This window comes from Oncorhynchus mykiss, chromosome 5 (genome assembly GCF_013265735.2).
Source record: "Oncorhynchus mykiss isolate Arlee chromosome 5, USDA_OmykA_1.1, whole genome shotgun sequence".
Classification (NCBI taxonomy): domain Eukaryota; kingdom Metazoa; phylum Chordata; class Actinopteri; order Salmoniformes; family Salmonidae; genus Oncorhynchus; species Oncorhynchus mykiss.
Genome location: NC_048569.1, coordinates 54,595,428 through 54,622,554, shown reverse-complemented (window position 1 = coordinate 54,622,554; position 27,127 = coordinate 54,595,428). Strand labels below are relative to the sequence as shown.

Sequence of the window (27,127 nt, the reverse complement as noted above, 5' to 3'; positions counted from 1 at the left end):
TACAACTTGATTGGAGTCCACTTGTGGTAAATTCAATTGATTTGGAAAGGCACACACCTGTCTATATAAGGTCCCATATTTGACTGTGCATGTCAGAGCCAAAACTAAGCCATGAGGTTGAAGGAATTGTTCGTAGCCCCCCCGAGACATGATTGAGTCGAGGCACAGATACCAGTACCAAAATATTTCTGCAGCATTGAAGGTCCCCAATAACACAGTAGCCTCCATCATTCTTAAATGGAAGATGTTTGGAACCACCAATACTCTTCCTAGAGCTGGCCTCCAGGCCAAACTGAGCAATTGGTGGAGAAGAGCCTTGGTCAGGGAGGCGACCAACAGTGTTGGAAAAGTACCCTATTGTCATACTTGAGTAAAAGTGAAAGTCTTCCTGTAAAATAGTACTTGAGTAAAAGTCTAAAAGTATTTTGTTAGAATTATACTTAAGTATCAAAAGTAAAAGGATAAATAATTTCAAATTCCTTATATTAAAACACACCAGACAGCACGATCTTCTTGTTTTTTAAATGTACCTATAGCCTTGGGGCACACTCCAACACTCACACATAATTTACAAACTAAGCATTTGTGTTTAGTGAGTCCGCCAGATCAGAGGCAGTACGGATGAGCAGGGATGTTTTCTTGATAAGTGTGTGAATTGGACCATTTTCCTTTCAAAATGTAACGAGTACTTTTGGGTGTCAGGGAAAATGTATGGAGTAAACAGTACATCATTTTCTTTAGGAATGTAGTGAAGGAAAAGTAGTCAAAAATATAAATAGTTAAGTAAAGTGCAGATACCCCCAAAAACTACTTAAGTAGTACTTTAAAGTATTTTTATTTAAGTACTTTACACCTCTGGTGACCAAGAACCCAATGGTCACTCTAACAGAGTTCGAGAGTTCCTCTGTGGAGATGGGAGAACCTTCCAGAAGGACAACTATCTCTGCAGCACTCCACCAATCAGGCCTTTATGGTAGTGGCCAGACGGAAGCCACTCTTCAGTAAAAGGCACATGACAGCCCTCTTGGAGTTTGCCAAAAGGCACCTAAAGACTCTCAGACCATGAAAAACAAGATTATCTGGTCTGATGAAACCAAGATTGAATTCTTTGGCCTGAATGCCAAGCATCACGTCTGGAGGAAACCTAGCACCATCCCTACGGTGAAGCATGGTGGTGGTAGCATCATGCTGTGGGGACGTTTTTCAGCAGCAGGGACTGAGAGACTAGTCAGGATTGAGGCAAAGATGAACGGAGCAAAGTACTGAGGATTCTTTGATGAAAACCTGCTCCAGAGCCCTCAGGACTTCAGACTGGTGGATATTTGCTATTCTCTCTGGGGAAACCAAACAATCATACCAGCATGACATCATAGACTGGAAACTTGCCTCTGATTGAATGCCGATAGGCCACTACCTATATATTACTGTGTAGCAGTGTTTCCCAACTCCTGTCCTCGAGTACCCCCAACAGCACACAGTTTTGTTGTAGGCCCCACCTGGACAAACTCACCTGATTCAACTCATCCAGGGCTCGATGATTGGTTGACAAGTTGAATCAAGTGAGTTTGTCCAGGGCTACAACAAAACTGTGTGCCTTTGGGGGTACTCAAGGACTGGAGTTGGGAAACTGCTGCAGGGCCAGCTCCAGGCATAAGCGACAGTCGGGGCTCAACTTACTGTTGAGTTAGAATAGTAGAATACACAAGATGCAAGTTCGAAATGTGGTTGTGCATCAGCAGTTTTCCTCTTGTTTTGTCAGTCACTGACAGTCACTCAATTAGCCCATGTCAGCTGACAATTTTTAGATTGATAAATTAATCTAGTCAGTTTGCTAATCTTGTAGTAGTCATAGCCGAATTACCGACCGGGCAAGCAGGGCACGTGCCCAGGGGCCCTGACCTCCAGGGGGCCCATACTGATTTTGTTCATCACACTCACTCAGATATCATTAACATGGAATAAGTCATGTGTAGAATTGCAGGAAATTAGCTTTAAAACTGCAGAAAATTCTCTCTGCCCCATTGCAAAATGTGTAGAACTGCAGAAATCTTGCTTTAAAACTTAAAATGTTCTCTCTGTTGTCAAGAGGGGGGCCACCAAAAATAATTGCTCACTTGGTGGGGGGCCCCCCAACCAAATCTTGCTTCATAGGGCCCCCCAAAAGGCTAGAGCTGGCACTGCTGTACAGGATGTCAAAAACTGTCCCTTAAAATTGAGCACAGTACCAGAATCTATTTTAATTCTGAGGAAAGTGTCCCACACCAGCATAGGACAATGAAGCGACAAACACAAATCTCAAATATTTTCTGTCATTATTACAAAATGGATTGTCATTACCCAATTGTTTCCCCATAATTTTTTTTTATATATACAACAGAAATAACAAAAAAAAGCTACCTCCAAATGTCCCGTTTATGTATCAAATAGCTGATCCAACCATTGTACCCGAATGCTACCAAATGCCCACCACATTGTATCCCTACTTCAGTTCAATTTAACACACAATCCTTCCGATCATGATTACAAAAGGCACAATGGTATTACAATCAATAGTAGCCTAATCACTATAGCTCAGTCAGCTCCATTTCTTCATCTTTACATCCTCCATTAGTTTCTTCCTGTACTTGAGCATCTCCTCCAAGTTTTTACATTGCAGGGCCTCCTGTAGAGACATCAGCTTGGTGCCTGGGGGCAACGTGACAGTGGACCCACCCGGCTGCAGCATCTCCAGAGTCAGGGAGAAGGAGTTGCGCATGTCCGGGCACACAGGGAAGAGACAGGCGTTCCAAAGACTACAACTCGATGTGTCACCAGAGAACCTCAGGCTCTCGGGACTCAGGCCCCACTTAGCCAGGCACTCGACCAAACTGGCCCCGAACAGGTTCAAGCCCTCCATATTCGCAGGGGACCCCACGCTCTTCTTGAGGTCATCCTCGATGCCGAAGGTGACGGTAACAAAACCGGTTTGGCCCTCCCGGTTCACGCAGAGGGAGTGCATGAAGGTTCCATCAGGCACTTTCAGGCCCGCACCTACCCAGCAACCGCTGAGTATGGTCCGCCCGCCAACATGAGCGCCGGCCTCCAGCCTGCAGTACTCTACCACCGAGCCTGGAGTTAAAGAGCAGCCGGGCTTCACGTCACTGAGCATCACACAGCAGACCTTAAAGCTAAAGTGTTGGCTGTAGCCTAGCACCTTGTATAGTCCCAGCTCACCCCTCAGGCACGGGTCCTCTGTGAGGTAGAAGAGGTACTCTGTGGTGGTGCCGATGTGGTAAAACTTAGAGTGGTTGAGAGCCACCAGGTTGAGCGGGGTTCCCTTAAGGCAGTGGAAGATCTTCTGACGCATCTCCACCAGGTTGCTCTCCTGCTTGGTGACGTTGGCAGTGTTGTTGGTGTAAGCCACTGTGGCTTGGGGACCCAGGGCCTGAAGGAAGTCCCCATAGGCATCTATCTCACAGCCCAAAGGACCCACTTCTCGGAATAGACTAAGCAATGACATTGCAGTGTTGTAATCTACATAATATGTACTGTCTGTGTACACAAACTCTGCATCACTCAGAAGTGACATACAGCTATCCTGGCTCTTACACACAGCACCGTTTTCATGCATCTTCTTGACGCTAGGTTTGTGCAGAAAATGGAGGCATGTCCTGTATTCCATGTCGGCCAATACAGACTTCTCCTTCTGGTCCAGCACAAAGACTCCGTGGGTTGTTCCAATGGAGATGGGGGAGGGATGGGCTAGAGCAGTGAACCCAGACCTGTCAAACCTGATGTTCTCATCCTCCGCTATACTGTAGAGCTCTATGCAATCCGCACTGGTTACCAGCACACCCGGTTTCATGTGCTTGGGTAAATCCACAAACACGGCCAGTTTGAGCTCCAGCATCTGGTAAAGAGGGTCACCCAAGGGCATGGGGGTGAAGATTTTCCCCAGGGCACTGGCATTGGGCAAACGCTGACTGAATCCACCTAGGAAAATCAAAGTTATTTGAACAATCAAAAATATACGCCATTTAGCAGAAACTTTTATCCAATGTGACCTACAATAGACTTACAGTAGTGCTTGCATAATTATGTTCAATAATATAGGCCTACCTTACACTTATATCACTTTTACATAATTTCCAATTAATATAGTTTTACAATGTAATGAGCGATTATACCTGCATGAATCAGAAGGATCCTGTATCCACCCAGAGCCTTCCCATAGATGTCTTCCAGCCGTTGCAGAGAGTACAGTGTTGCGCCTCCATTTCCTGCGAGAGAAGTTCAATTCAGTCAAAGTGTACCAAGGATCTCCGAATAGGAATCTAGGATCAGGTCCTCCTTGTCCATGTAATCTTATTCAATGTGATTCAAAAGGCAAAACTGGTCCATAATCAGCACATAAATCAGGATGGGTTATCCTCACCTATTTTGGCTCCAGGTGGATCTGAGAACACGTGATATGAAATGCCAAGTGGGATCTCTTTCCTCCCAAGTTTCTCTGAGATCTGAAGTTCGTATGCTTCTCTCTGGTTGTCATCTACAGCGGTTAAAACAACTAGATCCCAAAACTCTCCAGGTTGCACCTGCTTACCTAAATGACAAGCAAACATTACTTAAATGACACTGATAGCCTATGACTGGTGACTAGGCTACTGTTGCCTATCAATCAATCTGTCAATCAAATTTTGTAGAAGTCACTGTCATAAAGCTTTTACATTGAACCCTTCAAGTTTGAATATAGTTACAACAGGCTACACTTACCACGTAATGTATCGAATCTCTCAAGTTTCTCCATTGTTGCAATTTGCAACTTTTTACTTCCTTGTTCGTTCATTCTCCTGGCTCAAAGTCAAGTGGTCTAATGCATACGAAACAGGCATCCGCAGAACAACTAACATCACATTTGCGTCATTCAATTTTTAAATGTAGCATATTCAGTTCTTGTGGATATGGAATGGATTGAAATTGAAATGTTTTGACTCGAAACTGCTGCAGTGATGTCACCTGCCTAATTTCCGGGTCTAGTCACATGATTATTATTATGCCCGAGAGCTACAATAAGAGAGAGAGGAGGATGCGAGATAACCCACTCCCTCATTTTTTTCTCGTTTATATACATTCAACGAACTAAGTAGACCAGGCCCAGCTGCTATCGCATTGGTGTCTATGGGACCTTGAGTAGACCCGGAAATTAGAAAAAAAAATTCAATGGTAAAGGACACCTTTATTTATCCACCATATTTGACCACAACGTTGTACAAGGCTGCCAAAAGTTGCCATTCTGTCTGGCAGCGAGAGACTAGTTACGAAGTAACGAATTATTTAATCGATTCAATGACACAGAAGGTTTTAGCCCAGCGATTCTCAACTGGTGTGTCGATAAGTTTTGAGTGGATTGGCGGTGTCCGAAAAAATAAATAAATATATATATATAGGGATTATTCAATAAAGTCATTGTTGTCATTCAACAAAAGACGAATAATTTTAATGCACATTTGTTTTCTTGAGAAATACTGCACCAGAAATACTGCAATTAATGACCGATTTCTTGAGTGATTTTAGATTAATTCTGGCTATTTTGAGGAAGTGTAAACTGCCTATGGCGTCTCAAAATGGACAAACAGCACTATTGCTGCTTTTTAAAATGTATTTAACCTGGCAAGTTAGTTAATTACAATGACGGCCTACCCTGTCTATGCTGAGCCAATTGTGCACCGCCCTATGGGACTCCCAATCACAGCCAGATGTGATACAGCCTGGATTCAAACCAGGGACAGTAGTGACACCTCTTGCACTGAGATGCAGTGCCTTAGACCGTCACTTGGGAGTTTTTCAAGGGAATGTCTTTTAAGGGAGTATGCGAGCACACTCGTCTTTATAAATAAATCCATCAGACATGGACACCTGCAAGAACATGTTTGATATAGTGCTACAGAAGGCCGAAAATGACATTGATGAACAGTGGTGTGTATCCATGGAAGCCAAGAGAAGCCAGGCTTTCCCAAAAAAAAAATATAAAAATTAATAATAATTTATCTTTTGTCTCTCGTATTTTTTTGTGTTTCATAATTTTCCTTCAATTCGCAAGCGGCTGAATGTATCTCACAGAAGAAAGCATCCAGGGGAGCAAAACAGCGCCCCTCTGTCTCTCTACTTGAAGGCCATCTATCTTATGCTGTCTTGTCCAAACGAGTATGACATTGTTGCCGTCCGTTGCATTGAATGTAAGCGAACTCAGTGAGCATTTGGCAACACTTGACAAAAAAACTATAAAACATTTGCCAATCAGCTTTTAGCTCAAATGTGAATGGTCCTGCCTGAAAAAAATAGTCAAAGGAAGCCAGCTTGGATTTGGCATCTCTCCAATCAAATCACTTAGATAACATAAACAACTTGAATTGTTGTGTCTCATTGTGTTGTTGTCCTCTGGTGGCTAGCTATCTAGCTAAAATGGTCCCTTTCCTAAATTACCCATGGATGGAGATAGTGAGTTGGACTTGTGGTTTTACTTAGTTCTCTGTACTGGCCAATGATTATAATGGTGATTCTGATCCAACCATTAATTCATACATTGATGTACCCTTGGCCTGTGAGGGTGGAAGTGCAATATGTAGCTAGATGTAGAAGGCTAATGTTAGCTAGCTCACGTTGTCCATGAATGGAAGTTAGACTAGGACAACAAAAAATAAAAGCGTGTACTGTATGACAGAGCGCTAGATGTTTCATCAACAAGAAAGAGAGGAGGATGACATTGGCGTTTCTCGACAAGTAGGGTGAATCAACATGTTTTTCTACTTGCACGAACGCACTCGCGCACACACACATGCGCAATCAGAACCACGGCCAGACACATCATATTTAGCTTATGTAGATTAGACTAAATCGTTTTTGGTATCTTTTAGTTGACACTGTATTAGACGAAGTAGAGGTGATTTGATGATGTTGAAGTTGAAATGGTGCTGGAATATTGGAGGCAGCTCCTGTTTTCTTTGCGACGTGTGGTAAATCTCTGTGGTTCTAAATCAATAGTTGGTTAGTGGTCCGAAAATGGCAGAAACATTAACTTGCTTGACCATGCTGTAGGTCATGTAACTATTTGTTACATGTAATATGCTTTGTGGACTTCACCGGAAGAGGTTGCTATCCGGTTTTGCAATAAATCAAAGCTGTCTTATTGTCTCGTCGCAAGGCATATGCATTAACAGGTTACAGAGCAAACAAAGCAATTGTCACAACACATAGGTTTTAATATGGAGGGGGGGGGGGGGGGGGGTGATGAGAAGATGTCATCAATCTTTTTTTTGAGAAAGCCATTGATAAAAAGGCTGCCCGGCCCCAAAACAGCCCTGCTGGTAACATCAATGAGACAGTCTTTGGGCTCGTGGGGACCGTCCTGGAGAAGATAAAGAGAAAGAAGAGTGCACAACATGTGGATTTGAGTTCGGAGTCCACTGCCCCCGGCACTGAACCCAGAGCATCTTCAGAAACCTCCGAGAAGGGCCTGAGGTGCTGTGACCACCACCGAGTTCACGCCTGTGGGAGCCCAGTGGGAGTGAGATTTTTGGAGGGAAGGAATCCTTGCCTTCTGGCTGACCCATATGTGGTGTCAGCAGGAGCGCAACTTTGGCTTTAGAAGTGGGGGAGGACATAATTACTATAAACAGCCTACCCGACCGCTCAGAGGTGTCTGGGGGGGGTGGAAATGCAATTTCAGAATGTCATGTCCTCCCCCTGTCCCCAGTGAAAGTTGTGCCCCTGGGTATCAGGGTGGGTGGAGAAGAGGTTGGGGACTGTTAAATCGTGATGATTGTGTGTGTGTTGTGTGTTTTTTGTCCAGACGGAGCAGGCACCACGTGCCTTGGGACAAAACCTGTGACTTGCTTTGCTTTCCGGATCAGGCCACCATTGAAGGGAGTGGTAACTCAAATGATGTTAAGTGTTGAGGAGGACCAACTGAAATGGAAGATTCCCAGTGTCTGTGATGCCCGCCGTTTGGAGCGACGCAGACCTGGTGTAGAGCGTGGTGAAACAGAGAAGGCGCTGTCTGTCCTGCTGAGTTCTGATGCCGTCTTTACCCGACAAAGTCAAGTTAGCATGTGTCAGTTATCCCGTGAGAGCTTTTGTCCCAAACCCATTACAGTTTGCCAAGCTCATGCTTATGTTGCAGCAGGGCGTTAGGAGGGAGATTCATAGAAGTGATAAGTGTACGGGAGGGCATGAGACAAAGGAATGTGTAGTATCGGTGGAAAAAAGTGTGAACTGTACTGTCTCTATCTTTTGTGTATGTGATTGTTTAACATAGTGATCCATTTATATTCTGTATCGTACTATAACATTTCTGAGTCATGACTAATATCTTGCTCTCTTAAACGTTTTGTCCCAAATGACACCTTATTCACTATAGTTCCATACAAGCCCCATTGGGCTCTGGTCATGAGACACAGCCTTTGAGTTTTACGGATGCTTTGGATGTGTCAGACTTCTACCCCTTTTTTTAAAGGAGTTTTACATTATGTGGAACAACATGTGTGTTAAATGTGTGAAACAACATGTGTGTGACGTGTGGAACACTTGTTCCACATTTTGCAGATCATGAAATGTGAGCATGATGCATTCTAGCTCTGGTCCAGGGCATTAGTACACGTTCCTCCACTAGTGTTCATGAGGTACACTAGTGGTGGAACGAGCACTAACGCCCTGGACCAGAGCTAGATGTTTTCCATCTGTCTTTTCCAATGCCTGGCGTAGTGTTCTAGGACAGCCTGAGATGACTCCAGCTTCTCCATGATAACAACATGGGGACTAGGAAGAACATTGAGGATCTGTCAGGCCGTCCTAACCTCACAGCGTTGACCCTCTACGACAAAGCCCCCTGTGCCTAAAGGGTAAATACAGACACTGCATCGTCAACAGCATCTGGTTACTGAAGACCCTGGATAACTCTGTGATCGCTGACGAGGAAATCATTGAAAACTGGAAACTCATCAGAGGGATGCATTGAGGACAGGTACTGTATGGTCAACAGGTGGATTGTATCTGTTCTCTACCTCTAAATGTACCTTAATCTCATCATTGTCATTCAGAATGATTTCGAAACTCTTTATGAAGCCAACATAGATGCTTCACATGACATTTATAATCATAATGTATGAAATATGTTAAAACAGACTCTTTCCTCCCCCCCCCCACCACCTACATAGCATCGCAAGCTCACTGATAATTTGAGAGGCATCTATGAAGATCTTATAGTCGCTGCCTCTGGTACCCCCCCCGGTATCTATCCGCCATTGCAGCGCTTGTCAAGGGTTAAATGCCATGTACAGTTTTTTTTTTTTTTGGGGGGGGGGTATTTATTTCTCTTTTATTCTGTTTATGAAACCACAAGGAGTAAGGAACAAGGGAGAGGTCAAACAAAAGGGGTCACTGGTCTATTGTGTTTATTGTTCGAGTGAAATCATGACTATTTATTCACCTCGTGGCGTCAACTCATGTTGAAATACCTGTTGTGAAGTAAAGTGTATTTGGCTCATTCTGAGATTAGACAGCGCACTAGTCTCCCAAATCAAAATCACAAATACAGTAGATGTATATCTCGACTACATGATTCAAAAGGCAAATGGTGGATTAAGAATGTGATTTAAGGAGGTAGAAAATAGCCTATTGTAAAACAAATTGCATGTAAATACTCCTACTTGAACTAGTCTGCTTTTTTATCCACAGTTCGGTAGCAAGAGACAAGACAAAAACATGTACAAACATGTCAGACTCAACTGCATAGCAAACCAGTTTGCATACTTCTCCTGTTCATAGGGCTACTAACTGTTTAATGTCCAGATAATAACAATACTTGTGTTTAGTTAGGTCTTAAGTATTGCACGTAATATCAAAAGATGAGTTTGATATAATATTATACAAATGGACGTTCACCAGCTGACAGTCTTGAGAGATAAGAGTAACCTGTAGTGTGGAAATGTACTCTGGTCTGGAAGATCATGATGTAACATCAAAGAGAGTAACAAACATTAGTAATCACAAAACTAGTCCCACATTTGAAAATCCCACATTTTAGAAATGCAAAAGTACAGATTTCCTTGGCAGTTGGGGTCGGGGAATATCCCAGAACTGGCGTTCTCAGGTCTCCCAATGATAAGAGTTAGGCTGTTCCTCAGTACAGAATGGGTGAAAAGGGAACTAGCTATCCTGGTCCTTTCCAAGTGCACATATTGGTAGGGGTGCAGGGCAGCAGGACGGTGTCATTCAGTAACAAGGCAGAAGGGTGCTGGGTGATACCATCTTTCACAGGGCAGAGTGGTGCAAGGCGGCCAGGAGAATGGTATCATTCTATCATAGGTCAAAGGGGCAGCGCTTCCAGGACTGTACCATGTGTGACAGGACAGAGGGGATCAGGATGATACCATTTCGTCACAGGTCAGAAGGGGCAGGGTGGCTAGGCTGTCTCTGTTCTCCTCTCGGTACTTGCTGCAGGAGTGAAAGGTGGAAGAAAGGCCTGCGATGTCGTTGGAGATATAATGGAGGACTCCCGGTGTGGCCTGGTTGTAGTAGGAGATCTGAGGCAAAATACACAGAGACAATGAGATCAGTGGTCCATATAGATTTCCACATTCTCAGCTTATAGAATAAGGGTGAATACACAGTGTGAAGAAAAGAAGCACAGTTAGCCTGGTCCTAGATCTATTTGTACTGTCTTGTCAACTACGGCCATTGTCATGTTTGGCATGTGAACGACCAAAGTAGGCTTTACAGCACAAACAGATATTGGACCAGGCTAGCTTTTCGCTGAGTTAACAAAGAGCCCCATTGGCCCACTCTGAGTCGGACTCCTCGCAGATACTGAAGCCTGCACAGAGAACTTCTCCCTGGGTGTATTCCTTAGTGGCAGGGCAATCAGGTATGGGTCCCTAAGAGAGACAGAAGAGGAAGATTGTACCATTAAAAACGTGACACGGAAATGAAATCTGGAAGGTGTAGTAGGTGCACTGTGGGATGCAGTCAAGCAACATTTGGGGGTACAACCAAATCTGGGTCAGTTAGGGTGCAGTGAGAGAACAGAAAAATAAATGCAGTGCCATTGGACATTCGTAAGGATTATGGAAGCATTGGGGAACAGTGACCAAGCAACACCAACAAAAAAGCATACTGGTGATTACGGGAATTAAGTCCTGTCCCTTTCCCCCCTTACTGACACACGGAGTGGCCACACGGTTGATGGTGTCATTCTCTCTGCCGGGACGATCACATCACATTGTCTACATTGGACAAAAGGGACAAGTGGAGGTTTCAATCCAAGGATAAAGACTGGTTATGACTACTTGTGACCGTGTTATAACTAGTTGTAAATAACTGTTGTGACCAATGAATGTATATATGAATGGACAAAGCCATCGATCACGTGACACCATTCATTCCTATGTGAAGCCTCAACAGTGCAATGAAGCAAAATGAAGTCGGTTAAGATGATGTTTCATGGAGAAACTCATTACTCACTGAGTAGCTCAAATTGAAGGCTGCCATTAGCAGGGTGCCAAATTATCCTTAGAGCTCTTGTGTGCCATTTTAGAATAATCTGTTCAAGGACATACATCTGATGTATTAGAGGCAAATATAGTTTTTTTTACATGAATATTGCCATTTTTCCATTCCCTATAAAGGGGGATCCTGTTTTCTGCAGTACTGTGATGGGCCTTGAACTTCCGATTATGATTATTAGAAAGCAAATTACGGACTCCTCTTTAAATCTGCGTATTCTTTCAAAGCTCAGTTGTCCTGAGTCTGCACAACTCTGCCAGGACCTAGGATTAAGAGAGACGCTCAAGTGTTTTAGTACTATATCTCTTGACACAATGATGAAAATAATCATGGCCTCTAAACCTTCAAGCTGCATACTGGACCCTATTCCAACTAAACTACTGAAAGAGCTGCTTCCTGTGCTTGGCCCTCCTATGTTGAACATAATAAACGGCTCTCTATCCACCGGATGTGTACCAAACTCACTAAAAGTGGCAGTAATAAAGCCTCTCTTGAAAAAGCCAAACCTTGACCCAGAAAATATAAAAAACTATCGGCCTATATCAAATCTTCCATTCCTCTCAACATTTTTTGAAAAGGCTGTTGCGCAGCAACTCACTGCCTTCCTGAAGACAAACAATGTATACGAAATGCTTCAGTCTGGTTTTAGACCCCATCATAGCACTGAGACGGCACTTGTGAAGGTGGTAAATTACATTTTAATGGCATCGGACCGAGGCTCTGCATCTGTCCTCGTGCTCCTAGACCTTAGTGCTGCTTTTGATACCATCGATCACCACATTATTTTGGAGAGATTGGAAACCCAAATTGGTCTACACGGACAAGTTCTGGCCTGGTTTAGATCTTATCTGTCGGAAAGATATCAGTTTGTCTCTGTGAATGGTTTGTCCTCTGACAAATCAACTGTAAATTTCGGTGTTCCTCAAGGTTCCGTTTTAGGACCACTATTGTTTTCACTATATATTTTACATCTTGGGGATGTTATTCGAAAACATAATGTTAACTTTCACTGCTATGCGGATGGCACACAGCTGTACATTTCAATGAAACATGGTGAAGCCCCAAAATTGCCCTTGCTTTCAGACATAAGGAAGTGGATGGCTGCAAACTTTCTACTTTTAAACTCGGACAAAACAGAGATGCTTGTTCTAGGTCCCAAGAAACAAAGAGATCTTCTATTGAATCTGACAATTAATCTTAATGGTTGTACAGTCGTCTCAAATAAAACTGTGAAAACTGTTACTCTGGACCCTGATCTCTCTTTTGAAGAACATATCAAGACCATTTCAAGGACAGCTTTTTTCCATCTACGTAACATTGCAAAAATCAGAAACTTTCTGTCCAAAAATGATGCAGAAAAATTAATCCATGCTTTTGTCACTTCTAGGTTAGACTACTGCAATGCTCTACTTTCCGGCTACCCGGATAAAGCACTAAATAAACTTCAGTTAGTGCTAAATACGGCTGCTAGAATCCTGACTAGAACCAAACAATTTGATCATATTACTCCAGTGCTAGCCTATCTACACTGGCTTCCTGTCAAAGCAAGGGCTGATTTCAAGGTTTTACTGCTAACCTACAAAGCATTACATGGGCTTGCTCCTACCTATCTCTCTGATTTGGTCCTGCCGTACATACCTACACATACGCTACGGTCACAAGATGCAGGCCTCCTAATTGTCCCTAGAATTTCCAAAGCAAACAGCTGGAGGCAGGGCTTTCTCCTATAGAGCTCCATTTTTATGGAACGGTCTGCCTACCCATGTCAGAGACGCAAACTCGGTGTCAACCTTTAAGTCTTTACTGAAGACTCATCTCTTCAGTGGGTCATATGATCGAGTGTAGTCTGGCCCAGGAGTGGGAAGGTGAACGGAAAGGCTCTGGAGCAACGAACCGCCCTTGCTGTCTCTGCCTGGCCAGTTCCCCTCTTTCCACTGGGATGCTCTGCCTCTAACCCTATTACAGGGGCTGAGTCACTGGCTTACTGGGGCTCTCTCATGCCGTCCCTGGAGGGGGTGCGTCACCTGAGTGGGTTGATTCACTGATGTGGTCATCCTGTCTGGGTTGGTGCCCCCTTGGGTTGTGCCGTGGCGGAGGTCTTTGTGGGCTATACTCAGCCTTGTCTCAGGATGGTAAGTTGATGGTTGAAGATATCCCTCTAGTGGTGTGGGGGCTGTGTTTTGTCAAAGTGGGTGGGGTTATATCCTTCCTGTTCGGCCCTGTCCGGGGGTGTCCTCGGATGGGGCCACAGTGTCTCCTGACCCCTCCTGTCTCAGCCTCCAGTATTTATGCTGCAGTAGTTTGTGTCGGGGGGCTAGGGTCAGTTTGTTATATCTGGAGTACTTCTCCTGTCCTATTCGGTGTCCTGTGTGAATCTAAGTGTGCGTTCTCTAATTCTCTCCTTCTCTCTTTCTTTCTCTCTCTCGGAGGACCTGAGCCCTAGGACCATGCCCCAGGACTACCTCACATGATGACTCCTTGCTGTCCCCAGTCCACCTGACCGTGCTGCTGCTCCAGTTTCAACTGTTCTGCCTTATTATTATTCGACCATGCTGGTCATTTATGAACATTTGAACATCTTGGCCATGTTCTGTTATAATCTCCACCCGGCACAGCCAGAAGAGGACTGGCCACCCCACATAGGAAGAAACCTAGAGAGGAACCAGGCTAGGTTTTGGCCTTTCTAGAGAGTTTTTCCTAGCCACCGTGCTTCTACACCTGCATTGCTTGCTGTTTGGGGTTTTAGGCTGGGTTTCTGTACAGCACTTTGAGATATCAGCTGATGTACGAAGGGCTATATAAATACATTTGATTTGATTTGATTTGATTCAATGAGAGGGGCAGTCGTTCTCCCGTGGTTGTGACTAGCTGTGTTTACTTAAAGTAACACGTTAGAGTAACAGATTAAAGTAACGCGTTAGAGTACTCAAATTACCTTGTGGTAAAGAGTAACTTAACACGTTTAGTTTTTCAATTTAAGTAATGAGTTAATTCAAATAAGCAAATCGTTACTTTGAAATATTATTTCCCTTTTTTCTTTCCCCTAAGTTTACGCTCTTCCTGTTTCTACAAGAACGTTGTGGTGGGAAGCTAGCTAGCAATATGGCAGACACAACAGGCGTGGAAGTATTCACAGTATGTTGAATTGGAAGAAGAAAATAAGAAAAACACATCAAATGCAAACTGCCTTTCAACTGCGAAGAACTTAACTTCAAATATCAAGAAGCACCTTCAGGCCAAGCAAGACTGGTGGAGAAAGACCCACGCCTGCCGATTGCCATTGATGCTGAGGATGACGGTGCTTCTGCTCCAAAACAGCAAAAGCTAGATTTCTGTTCGGCTAAACCTGGAACTTGAAATTGCATGCGTTTGATGATTGTAATTATTGTAATTCCTTTGATTGCATGCCATTTGTTTTAATGCAACCAGGTTTTATCTGACAGAAGGCATTTGTGGTCAACAGTTTAATGCGTAGGTTTATTATAATTTTCATGTCAAAATTTAAAGTCAGGCTTGTTGTGACTTAATAGCCTGTATTAATTGGCTTTAATGTGTATATTTCATTTCATAAAGCTGCCTAAATGTTGGTTTGGATTTATGGACAATGTTCCTTTGATTCGTAGAATTTATCAAGATGGAATTCTGTTGTGATGCAGCACTTTTTTTTTGCATTCATCATACATTTTGATAGTTTAATGTGGAATTTTGTTAGAACACTTGGACATAAGCTATTATTTATACATTTTTATTATTTATACATTGTGTGTGTGTATATATATATTTCTCCTCCATCACACATTTTTATGTGGAACAGTTCCATTTCAATATAGGCTACTGAACTATAAATGTACAATAATGCAATTTCAAAAATACTTTTGTTTATTGCAAAATACACGGTTCAATTTACTAAAACAACTGTAACAACTAGGCTATTAGGAAATATGACAGAGATCTCGGTCTTGAGCTACTCTACATGCTGACTAGACTGGGCACACACTTGCGTCCACCATCGCGTGCATGTTGATTTTGTCCATCCACACCAGAAGCCATCTGGACACGCAGGTTTAAATATCAAAACGAACTCTGAACCAACTATATTGATTTGGGGACAGGTCGAAACACGTGAAACATTAATGGACATTTAGCTAGCTAGCTTGTTGTTGCTAGATAATTTGGAAATTGCTCCCAAGGATGAGCCAGACTTGTGGAGATCTACAATTTGTTTTCTGAGGTTTTGGCTGATTTCTTTTGATTTTCCCATGATGTCAAGCAAAGAGGAGTTTGAAGGTAGGCCTTGAAATACATCCACAGGTACACCTCCAATTGACTCAAATTAGGTCAATTAGCCTATCAGAAGCTTCTAAAGTCATGACATCATTTTCTGGAATTTTACAAGCTGTTTAAAGGCACAGTCAACTTAATGTCTGTAAACGTCTGACCCACTGGAATTGTGATACCGTGAATTATAAGTGAAATAGTCTGTCTGTAAACAATTGTTGGAAAAAATGACTTGTCATGCACAAAGTACATGTCCTAACCGACTTGCCAAAACTATAGTTTGTTAACAAGAAATGTGTGGAGTGATTGAAAAACAAGTTTTAATGACTCCAACCTAAGATTATGTAAACTTCAACTGTACATGTACATATTCCCATTCACCCATTTAGATTTGTGTGTATTAGGTAGTTAGGGAATTGTTAGATTACTGCAATGTTGGAACTAGAAGGACAAGCATTTCGCTACACTCGCATTAACATCTGCTAACCATGTGTATGTGACAAATAAAATTAGATTTGATTTAGATTTAAAGACAGGTGTGCCAAGCTTATAGCGTCATACCCAAGAAGACTCGAGGCTGTAATCGCTGCCAAAGGTGCTTCAACAAAGTACTGAGTAAAGGGTATGAATACTTATGTAAAGGTTACATAAGTTTTTTAAAGTTTTTTTTATACATTTGCTAAATTTCAAAAAAACAGTTTTTGCTTTGTCCTTATGGGATATTGTGTGTAGATTGATGATGGGAAAAAACGATTTAATCAATTTTAGAATAAGACTGTAACATAACAAAATGTGGAAAAAGTGAAGGGGTCCGAATACTTTCTGAATGCACTGTATGTGTACATTTATTTTGCAACTCTCCCGCACACAATGCGGCCAGCATGTTAGATGGTTAAGCGGATTGTTCCACTTTGAATATCCCTCAAGTGCTAAGTAGACAAGCCATTCTCTACTGGGCATAACAATGACCAACACGCGCAGGGCATTTTCAGAGGGTTTTCTGTTTTTGGTAAATCAAAAGTAATGTAACGACTAAGAAGTTACTTTCCACAGTAAGTAACAGTGTAACGTAACAACGTACTTTTCATGGCAGTAACATTGTAACCTAACAAGTTACTTTTGAAAGTAACGTTCCCAAACACTGGTTATGACTAGCTGGGATTTTGTTGTTACTAGCTCTAACTAGTTACTACTTGTATCCGTGTTATGACTAGTGGTGACTGTTGTGGCTACAGTCGTTGTGAATAGATGTGACTGTTACCCACGGGTAATGCCTGTCCCACTCATGTCTCCTGCGCAGGTCTGAGAGCAGATGGAAGGCCTGTTCAGCGGGGACGTTGACATGAGTCTCTACCTTAAAACAAAGCATTTGGTTCTCCAGAGTGTGCAGACTGACCTGGGAACAGATCAGGAAGGAGGGGGTTAAACCATGGAAATTACTATAGTTCTATTCATATACTGCTAGATCATTAAATCATTGACATTTAGTGCAAGTGGAAATGTTATACGTAGCTCCTTTAAGAACACAGTTGACTTGTTCCACATTGCTTCCATCCAACCTAATCTGAATTCGAAAACACTCACTATGACTGTGCATTTTCAGCTGGCCATCGAAAGTCATAATTGGATTAGCCGGTAGGGAGGAGAGGGGAGAGTTAGCAGGAAACAAACAATCCTATGAGCTTATTCTAATTTAGTTGAATAACGTTTCTAACGATTGATGCCTTTATGGTTAACTGTTCCACAAACGAGACGTACCTTGTTTTTCCTCAGAGCTCAACATTCAGTTGCATGGAGCAGCCATTATTTTCAGTGCAGACACATTGTTGTAGCTGAGATACAGCTGAGAAAGAAACCGGTTTGGATTCTTCCGTGTAAGTGTGTGTGTATATGTGTGTGTGCTTTGTCTTACCTGGTTGCTGATGTCCCAGGGTACAGACAGAGGCACCTCCGTTTGATTGCAGGAGATAATAATATATAATGTACTTCCTGTAAACATATAGTGATCTCATAACAGACGGGATTGCAACTTGAGTTTTCATAAAACTGGTCAAATGGAAAGACACACGGCACAACTATGGTTTAACGCTTACCCTAACTCTAACCATAAACCTAACCCTGCCGTAACCATAGCAAGTGGTTGCAACAGTTGATAGTTTGTCGAAAGTGTGAGCATCTGTAGATCATCTCTAAGGGACTGTCCAAATGAAGTGTGACCGGGAATAGCACAGTGATGATTTTGCCTCCCCTCTTCCCTCCCCTCCTCACCTGTCCAGTCGGATTTTCTTCCTAGCGATAGCCTTCTTGTAGTGTCTTTCCCCATCCTGAGAATAAAATAAAGAAGTGAATTTGGGACCTGGCTTTACAAATGTGATTTCCACCTTGCCATAGAGAATGAACATGTCCGGATGAGACAGACCGCTTCTCTGAGCCAGGCGAATTCATGCATCAGCATTCCTTATTATGGATACATCCAAATAAATGGCATTAGAAACAAAAGTAAAACACATTAATATACACATAGCTTGCTGTCATTTCAGCTGCTCAATGTGATTGTGTTAGCTTTAGTTGTCTAGCTAGCAAAGGAAAAGTGCCAGCCTGCATAGCAACCTTTTTCGCTTAGAATGGACGATGACCGTCCACTTGACCTAGCAATCATGCCAATAGAAGGGACGACCAGTCCGCTTGGCTAGCAACCTCAGAAATAGAACAAACAACTGGGTTTTGTCCAGACTATATCGTCTGGTGGAAGGATGTAATAAAAAATAATTGACTCATTAAAATAACATTTAATGAAAGTCGTTAATAATTTGACGTTAATAATTTTTTTAATACAGTTGAAGTCGGACGTTTACACCTTTGCCTCCTTGTTCGCACACACCTTTTCAGTTCTGCCCACAAATGTTCTATTGGATTGAGGTCAGGGCTTTGTGATGGCCAATCCAATACCTTGACTTTGTTGTCCTTAAGCCATCTTGCCACAACGTTGGAAGTATGCTTGGGGTCATTGTTCATTTGGAAGACCCGTTTGCGACCAAGTTTTAACTTCCTGACTGTCTTGAGATGTTGCTTCAATATATCCACATGATTTTCCTGCCTCATGATGCCATATATTTTGTGAAGTGCACCAGTCCCTCCTGTCATGTATTGTCATATTATGTCTTGTTCCTGTTCTTTCTCTTCACTCCGTCTCCCTCTGCTGGTCGTATTAGGTTACCTTCTCTTCCTCTCCTTCCCCCAGCTGCTCCTCATCTTCTCTAACTACCTCGTTCACCCTTTTCCCACCTGTTCCCTTTTTTCCCTCTGATTAGGTCTCTATTTCTCTCTCTGTTCCTGCTTCTGTCTTTGTCAGATTCTCGTTTGAGTTTCTCATGCCAGAACCAAACTATCGTCTCGTTTGCTTCACCCTTGTCCTGTCCTGTCGGAATCTGCCTGTTCATCTGATGCTACGTGTGATCAGGTACCTCTGTCCTCTACAACCCAGCTATTCTCCTCTGCTGCTAGAAGGGGAACTCTTCTGTGATATTCAGAAGGACTTTATGTTTCATTTGTCGCCCTCTCTGCGGGTTGTTTATTTTGCCATCATATACATTTGAAGAGGATCTATGTCTTACCTGTGTTTTGACATTAAAGGACTCTGTTTTTGTTAAACCGCTTTTGGGTCCTCACTCACGTGCATAACAGAAGAATCTGACCAAGAATGGACCCAGCGACTTCGGATCCTCTCCACTCAGCCGTCGAGATCCAGGGAGCGATGCTAGGCAGACACGAGCAGGAATTGTCTGCTGCTCGACATGCCGTTGAGACCCTGGCCGCCCAAGTCTCCAACCTCACAGAACAGATTCACCATCTCCGCCTCGATCCACCGGCCACTTCCAGGGCTTTCGAATCTCCGGAGCCCAGAATCAATAACCCGCCGTGTTACTCTGGGGAGCCCACTGAATGCCGCTCGTTCCTCACCCAGTGTGATATTGTGTTTTCTCTCCAGCCCAACACTTACTCCAGGAGCACAGCTCGTATCGCCTACGTCATATCTCTCCTTACTGGACGGGCTCGTGAGTGGGGCACGGCAATCTGGGAGGCGAGGGCTGAGTGTACTAACCAGTATCAGGACTTTAAGGAGGAGATGATACGGGTTTTTGATCGTTCTGTTTTTGGGGAGGAAGCTTCCAGGGTCCTGTCTTCCCTATGTCAAGGTAATCGATCCATAACAGATTACTCTATTGAGTTTCGCACTCTTGCTGCCTCCAGTGACTGGAACGAGCCGGCTTTGCTCGCTCGTTTTCTGGAGGGTCTCCGCGCGGAGGTAAAGGATGAGATTCTCTCCCGGGAGGTTCCTTCCAGCGTGGATTCCTTGATTGAACTCGCTATTCGCATAGAGCGACGGGTTGATCTTCGTCACCGAGCTCGTGGAAAGGAGCTCGCGTTCTCCGTTGCCCCCCTCTCCGCATCACTACCATCTTCCTCCGCCGGCTCGGGTGCTGAGCCTATGCAGCTGGGGGGTATCCGCATCTCGACTAAGGAGAGGGAACGGAGAATCACCAACCGCCTCTGTCTCTATTGCGGTTCCGCTGGTCATTTTGTCACTTCATGTCCAGTAAAAGCCAGAGCTCATCAGTAAGCGGAGGGCTACTGGTGAGCTCTACTACTCTGGTCTCTCCTTCAAGATCCCGCACTACCTTGTCGGTCCATCTACGCTGGACCGGTTCGTCAGCTTCCTGCAGTACCTTGATAGACTCTGGGGCGGAGGGCTGTTTTATGGACGAGACCTGGGCTCGGGAACATGACATTCCTCTCAGACAGTTAAGGGAGCCCACGGCCTTGTTCGCTTTGGATGGTAGTCCTCTCCCCAGGATTCAGCGTGAGACGCTACCTTTAACCCTCACTGTCTCTGGTAATCTTCCTTTCGGCCTCGCTAACGCTCCAGCTGTCTTTCAGGCATTAGTCAATGACGTCCTGAGAGACATGCTGAACATCTTTGTTTTCGTTTACCTTGACGATATCCTGATTTTTTCACCGTCACTCCAGATTCATGTTCAGCACGTTTGACGTGTCCTCCAGCGCCTTTTAGAGAATTGTCTTTTTGTGAAGGCTGAGAAGTGCACTTTTCATGCCTCCTCCGTCACATTTCTCGGTTCTGTTATTACCGCTGAAGGCATTAAGATGGATCCCGCTAAGGTCCAAGCTGTCATTGATTGGCCCGTCCCTAAGTCACGCGTTGAGCTGCAGCGCTTTCTCGGCTTCGCGAATTTCTATCGTCGTTTCATCCGTAATTTCGGTCAGGTGGCAGCTCCTCTCACAGCCCTTACTTCTGTCAAGACGTGCTTTAAGTGGTCCGTTTCCGCCCAGGGAGCTTTTGATCTCCTCAAGAATCGTTTTACATCCGCACCTATCCTTGTTACACCTGACGTCTCTAGACAGTTCGTTGTCGAGGTTGACGCGTCAGAGGTGGGCGTGGGAGCCATTCTTTCTCAGCGCTCCCTCTCTGACGACAAGGTCCACCCTTGCGCGTATTTTTCTCATCGCCTGTCGCCGTCGGAACGTAACTATGATGTGGGAAACCGCGAACTGCTCGCCATCCGCTTAGCCCTAGGCGAATGGCGACAGTGGTTGGAGGGGGCGACCGTTCCTTTTGTCGTTTGGACTGACCATAGGAACCTTGAGTACATCCGTTCTGCCAAACGACTTAATGCGCGTCAGGCTCGTTGGGCGCTGTTTTTCGCTCGTTTCGAGTTTGATTTCTTATCGTCCGGGCTCTAAGAACACCAAGCCTGATGCTTTATCTCGTCTCTTCAGTTCTTCAGTAGCCTCCACTGACCCCGAGGGGATTCTCCCTGAGGGGCGTGTTGTCGGGTTGACTGTCTGGGGAATTGAGAGGCAGGTAAAGCAAGCACTCACTCACACTCCGTCGCCGCGCGCTTGTCCTAGGAACCTTCTTTTCGTTCCCGTTCCTACTCGTCTGGCCGTTCTTCAGTGGGCTCACTCTGCCAAGTTAGCCGGCCACCCCGGCATTCGGGGTACGCTTGCTTCCATTCGACAGCGTTTTTGGTGGCCCACCCGGGAGCATGACACGCGTTGTTTCGTGGCTGCTTGTTCGGTCTGCGCGCAGACTAAGTCCGGTAACTCCCCTCCTGCCGGCCGTCTCAGACCGCTTCCCATTCCCTCTCGACCGTGGTCTCACATCGCCTTAGATTTTATCACCGGACTGCCTTCGTCAGCGGGGAAGACTGTTATTCTTACGGTTGTCGATAGGTTCTCTAAGGCGGCTCATTTTATTCCCCTCGCTAAGCTCCCTTCTGCTAAAGAAACGGCACAAATCATCATCGAGAATGTTTTCAGAATTCATGGCCTTCCGTCAGACGTTGTTTCGGACAGGGGTCCGCAATTCACGTCTCAATTTTGGAGGGAGTTTTGCCGTTTGATTGGGGCTTCCGTCAGTCTCTCTTCCGGTCAAGCAGAACGGGCCAATCAGACTATTGGTCGCATCTTACGCAGTCTTTCTTTTCGTAACCCTGCGTCTTGGTCAGAACAGCTCCCCTGGGCAGAATACGCCCACAACTCGCTTCCTTCGTCTGCGACCGGGCTATCTCCTTTTCAGAGTAGCCTCGGGTACCAGCCTCCGCTGTTCTCGTCTCAGTTCGCCGAGTCCAGCGTCCCCTCCGCTCAGGCTTTTGTCCAACGTTGTGAGCGCACCTGGAAGAGGGTCAGGTCTGCACTTTGCCGTTATAGGGCGCAGACTGTGAGAGCCGCTAATAAGCGTAGAACTAAGAGTCCTAGATATTGTCGCGGTCAGAGAGTTTGGCTCTCCACTCAGACCCTTCCCCTTAAGACAGCTTCTCGCAAGTTGACCCCGCGGTTCATTGGTCCGTTCCGTATTTCTCAGATCATTAATCCTGTCGCAGTGCGACTTCTTCTTCCGCGATATCTTCGTCGCGTCCACCCGGTCTTCCATGTCTCCTGTGTTAAGCCCGTTCTTCGCGCCCCCGCTCGTCTTCCCCCCCCCCCCCATCCTTGTCGAGGGCGCACCTATCTACAGGGTCCGTAAGATTTTGGACATGCGTCCTCGGGGCCGTGGTCATCAGTACCTAGTGGATTGGGAGGGGTACGGTCCTGAGGAAAGGAGTTGGGTTCCCTCTCGGGACGTGCTGGACCGTTCGCTGATCGATGATTTCCTCCGTTGCCACCAGGTTTCCTCCTCGAGTGCGCCAGGAGGCGCTCGGTGAGTGGGGGGGTACTGTCATGTATTGTCATATTATGTCTTGTTCCTGTTCTTTCTCTTCACTCCGTCTCCCTCTGCTGGTCGTATTAGGTTACCTTCTCTTCCTCTCCTTCCCCCAGCTGCTCCTCATCTTCTCTAACTACCTCGTTCACCCTTTTCCCACCTGTTCCCTTTTTCCCCTCTGATTAGGTCTCTATTTCTCTCTCTGTTCCTGCTTCTGTCTTTGTCAGATTCTCGTTTGAGTTTCTCATGCCAGAACCAAACTATCGTCTCGTTTGCTTCACCCTTGTCCTGTCCTGTCGGAATCTGCCTGTTCATCTGATGCTACGTGTGATCAGGTACCTCTGTCCTCTACAACCCAGCTATTCTCCTCTGCTGCTAGAAGGGGACTCTAACCCAGCTATTCTCCTCTGCTGCTAGAAGGGGAACTCTTCTGTGATATTCAGAAGGACTTTATGTTTCATTTGTCGCCCTCTCTGCGGGTTGTTTATTTTGCCATCATATACATTTGAAGAGGATCTATGTCTTACCTGTGTTTTGACATTAAAGGACTCTGTTTTTGTTAAACCGCTTTTGGGTCCTCACTCACGTGCATAACACCTCCTGCAGCAAAGCACCCCACAACATGATGCTGCCATCCCCATGCTTCACGGTTGGGATGGTGTTCTTCGGCTTGCAAGCCTCCCCATTTTTCCTCCAAACATAACGATGGCCATTATGGCCAAACAGTTCTATTTTTGTTTCATCAGATCAGAGGACATTTCTCCAAAAAGTACGATCTTTGTCCCCAGTTACAAACCATAGTCTGGCTTTTTTTATGGCGGTTTTTGTGCAGTGGCTTCTTCCTTGCTGAACGGCCTTTCAGATTATGTCGATATAGGACTCGTTTTACTGTGGATATAGATACTTTTGTACCTGTTTCCTCCAGAATCTTCACAGGGTCCTTTGCTGTTGTTCTGGGATTGACTTGCACTTTTCGCTAAAGTATGTTCATCTCTAGGAGACAGAACACGTCTCCTTCCTGAGCAGTATGACGGCTGCATGGTCCCATGGTGTTTATACTTGCGTAATATTGTTTGTACAGATGAATGTGGTACCTTCAGGCGTTTGGAAATTGCTCCCAAGGATGAACCAGACTTGGAGGTCGACAATTTGTTTCCTGAGGTCTTGGCTGATTTCTTTAGATTTTTCCATGATGTCAAGCAAAGAGGCACTGAGTTTGAAGGTAGGCATTGAAATACATCCACAGGTACACCTCCAATTGACTCAAATGATGTCAATTAGCCTATCTAAAGGCATGACATACTTTTCTGGAATTTTCCAAGCTGTTGAAAGGCACAGTCAACTTAGTGTATGTAAACTTCTGATCCACTGGAATTGTGACAGTGAATTATAAGTGAAATAATCTGTCTGTAAACAATTGTTGGAAAAATTACTCTTGTCATGCACAAAGTAGATGTCCTAACCGACTTGCCAAAACTATAGTTTGTTAGCAAGAAATTTGTGGAGTGGTTTAAAAACAAGTTTAAATTTTTTATTTTTGTATTTTATTTTTTATTTTACCTTTATTTAACCAGGTAGGCAAGTTGAGAACAAGTTCTCATTTACAATTGCGACCTGGCCAAGATAAAACAAAGCAGTTCGACAGATACAACGACACAGAGTTACACATGGAGTAAAACAAACATACAGTCAATAATACAGTATAAACAAGTCTATATACAATGTGAGCAAATGAGGTGAGAAGGGAGGTAAAGGCAAAAAAAGGCCATGGTGGCAAGGTAAATACAATATAGCAAGTAAAACACTGGAATGGTAGTTTTGCAATGGAAGAATGTGCAAAGTAGAAATAAAAATAATGGGGTGCAAAGGAGCAAAATAAATAAATAAATAAATTAAATACAGTTGGGAAAGAGGTAGTTGTTTGGGCTAAATTATAGGTGGGCTATGTACAGGTGCAGTAATCTGTGAGCTGCTCTGACAGTTGGTGCTTAAAGCTAGTGAGGGAGATAAGTGTTTCCAGTTTCAGAGATTTTTGTAGTTCGTTCCAGTCATTGGCAGCAGAGAACTGGAAAGAGAGGCGGCCAAAGAAAGAATTGGTTTTGGGGGTGACTAGAGAGATATACCTGCTGGAGCGTGTGCTACAGGTGGGAGATGCTATGGTGACCAGCGAGCTGAGATAAGGGGGGACTTTACCTAGCAGGGTCTTGTAGATGACATGGAGCCAGTGGGTTTGGCGACGAGTATGAAGCGAGGGCCAGCCAACGAGAGCGTACAGGTCGCAATGGTGGGTAGTATATGGGGCTTTGGTGACAAAACGGATTGCACTGTGATAGACTGCATCCAATTTGTTGAGTAGGGTATTGGAAGCTATTTTGTAAATGACATCGCCAAAGTCGAGGATTGGTAGGATGGTCAGTTTTACAAGGGTATGTTTGGCAGCATGAGTGAAGGATGCTTTGTTGCGAAATAGGAAGCCAATTCTAGATTTAACTTTGGATTGGAGATGTTTGATATGGGTCTGGAAGGAGAGTTTACAGTCTAACCAGACACCTAAGTATTTGTAGATGTCCACGTATTCTAAGTCAGAGCCGTCCAGAGTAGTGATGTTGGACAGGCGGGTAGGTGCAGGTAACGATCGGTTGAAGAGCATGCATTTAGTTTTACTTGTATTTAAGAGCAATTGGAGGCCACGGAAGGAGAGTTGTATGGCATTGAAGCTTGCCTGGAGGGTTGTTAACACAGTGTCCAAAGAAGGGCCGGAAGTATACAGAATGGTGTCGTCTGCGTAGAGGTGGATCAGAGACTCACCAGCAGCAAGAGCGACCTCATTGATGTATACAGAGAAGAGAGTCGGTCCAAGAATTGAACCCTGTGGCACCCCCATAGAGACTGCCAGAGGTCCGGACAACAGACCCTCCGACCCTCCGAAATGACTCCAACCTAAGTGTATGTAAACTTCCGACTTCAACTGTATGTTGCTAACAATTTGATAAAAGCAATAAGGTACTCGACCCATGAATTATGGTGAATAAGACACTCCTAAGGGTTATTTCCCTATTATAGCCCTTAGCCGTGTGTTATTCACTATTCTAAACTGGGTGGTTCGAGCCCTGAATGCTGTTTGGCTGACAGCCATGGTATATCAGACCATATACCATGGGTATGACAAAACATGTATTTTTACTGCTCTAATTACATTGGTACCAGGTTTATAATAGCAATAAGGCACCTTGGGGGTTTGTGATATATGGCCAATATACTACGGCTAAGGGCTGTGTCCAGCCATTCCGTGTTGCGTTGTGCCTAAGAACAGCCCTTGGCCATGGTATATTGGCCATATACCAATCCTCCTCGGACCTTATTGCTTCATAATCCACTGGTTCTCGTGCCTTATTGCTTAATTGACCTCCATAAACACATACATGCACTTTCTTGCACGTACACTACCTCTCTCTCAAACACAGACACGCATACTCGCACACCCCCCACACACACAAACTGTCTCTCTCCACAGGTACAGTAGCCTGTGCATCAGAGGTCATCTGTAGAACTCACCACCAGTTTGGGTCGTATCTGGGGCAACGTGCGTGGCTTTCTGCCTTTGTCCAGCACCTCAAAAGGTCATAAAGGCGACGTTGATGTGCCGCAATGCACCCTGATAGGCCTCTGCACACACACCTACCTACCTCCATACTGAAACATAACACACAGAGGCACACACACACACACCGACAAGCAAACACACATTGACAGGTTAAATAGAATGAGACCAGTTTCCCATTTCTTGTTTGTTGTTAGTCCAGTAGCTATACTGAACAAAAATATAAATGTAACATGCAACAATTAACGATTTTACTGAGTTACAGTTCATATGAGGAAACCAGTCAATTGAAACCAAAGCATTAGGCCCTAATCTATGGATTTCACATGACTGCGAATACAGATATGCATTTGTTGGTTACAGATTTTTTTTTAAGAAAATGGGCCTCACAATGGGCCTCAGGATCTCATTGTGGTATTTCTGTGCATTCAAATTGCCAATCGATAATCGCCTGCCCATATCATAACCCCACCGCCACCATGGGGCAC

At 44.5% G+C, this 27,127-nt stretch overlaps 2 protein-coding genes across 2 annotated transcripts; both read right to left on the bottom strand.

Annotated features, from left to right (window-relative positions):
• Nucleotides 1-2,217: 2,217 nt before the first annotated feature.
• fpgt (fucose-1-phosphate guanylyltransferase) lies at nucleotides 2,218-5,031 on the bottom strand. The gene is made up of 4 exons (XM_021603358.2): nucleotides 4,753-5,031; nucleotides 4,415-4,582; nucleotides 4,167-4,259; nucleotides 2,218-3,972 (listed from the first exon to the last, which is right to left on the bottom strand). The coding sequence occupies exons 1-4, from the start codon at nucleotides 4,823-4,825 to the stop codon at nucleotides 2,576-2,578; spliced, it is 1,731 nt and encodes a 576-aa protein (XP_021459033.2). The 5' UTR covers nucleotides 4,826-5,031; the 3' UTR covers nucleotides 2,218-2,575.
• A 4,380-nt stretch (nucleotides 5,032-9,411) lies between these two features.
• Nucleotides 9,412-27,058, bottom strand: LOC110524055 (acetyl-coenzyme A thioesterase). The gene is made up of 7 exons (XM_036977852.1): nucleotides 26,594-27,058; nucleotides 18,085-18,140; nucleotides 17,729-17,805; nucleotides 17,082-17,212; nucleotides 11,196-11,258; nucleotides 10,819-10,910; nucleotides 9,412-10,559 (listed from the first exon to the last, which is right to left on the bottom strand). Exons 1-7 carry the CDS (start codon nucleotides 26,728-26,730, stop codon nucleotides 10,414-10,416), a joined length of 702 nt encoding a protein of 233 aa, XP_036833747.1. The 5' UTR covers nucleotides 26,731-27,058; the 3' UTR covers nucleotides 9,412-10,413.
• Nucleotides 27,059-27,127: the final 69 nt, after the last annotated feature.

Excerpts from the sequence above, each read along its gene's own strand:
- fpgt (XM_021603358.2), bottom strand. The coding sequence starts at position 4,825 with ATGAACGAACAAGGAAGTAAAAAGTTGCAAATTGCAACAATGGAGAAA. Across the intron at positions 4,583-4,752 it reads GAGATTCGATACATTACGTG|GTAAGCAGGTGCAACCTGGA; the intron begins GTAAGTGTAGCC and ends CTTGTCATTTAG. Across the intron at positions 3,973-4,166 it reads GATCCTTCTGATTCATGCAG|GTGGATTCAGTCAGCGTTTG; the intron begins GTATAATCGCTC and ends TGATTTTCCTAG.
- LOC110524055 (XM_036977852.1), bottom strand. The coding sequence starts at position 26,730 with ATGGAGGTAGGTAGGTGTGTGTGCAGAGGCCTATCAGGGTGCATTGCG. Across the intron at positions 18,141-26,593 it reads AGATACGACCCAAACTGGTG|GATGGGGAAAGACACTACAA; the intron begins GTGAGTTCTACA and ends TTTTATTCTCAG. Across the intron at positions 10,911-11,195 it reads ACCGTGTGGCCACTCCGTGT|GGACCCATACCTGATTGCCC; the intron begins GTCAGTAAGGGG and ends TGTCTCTCTTAG.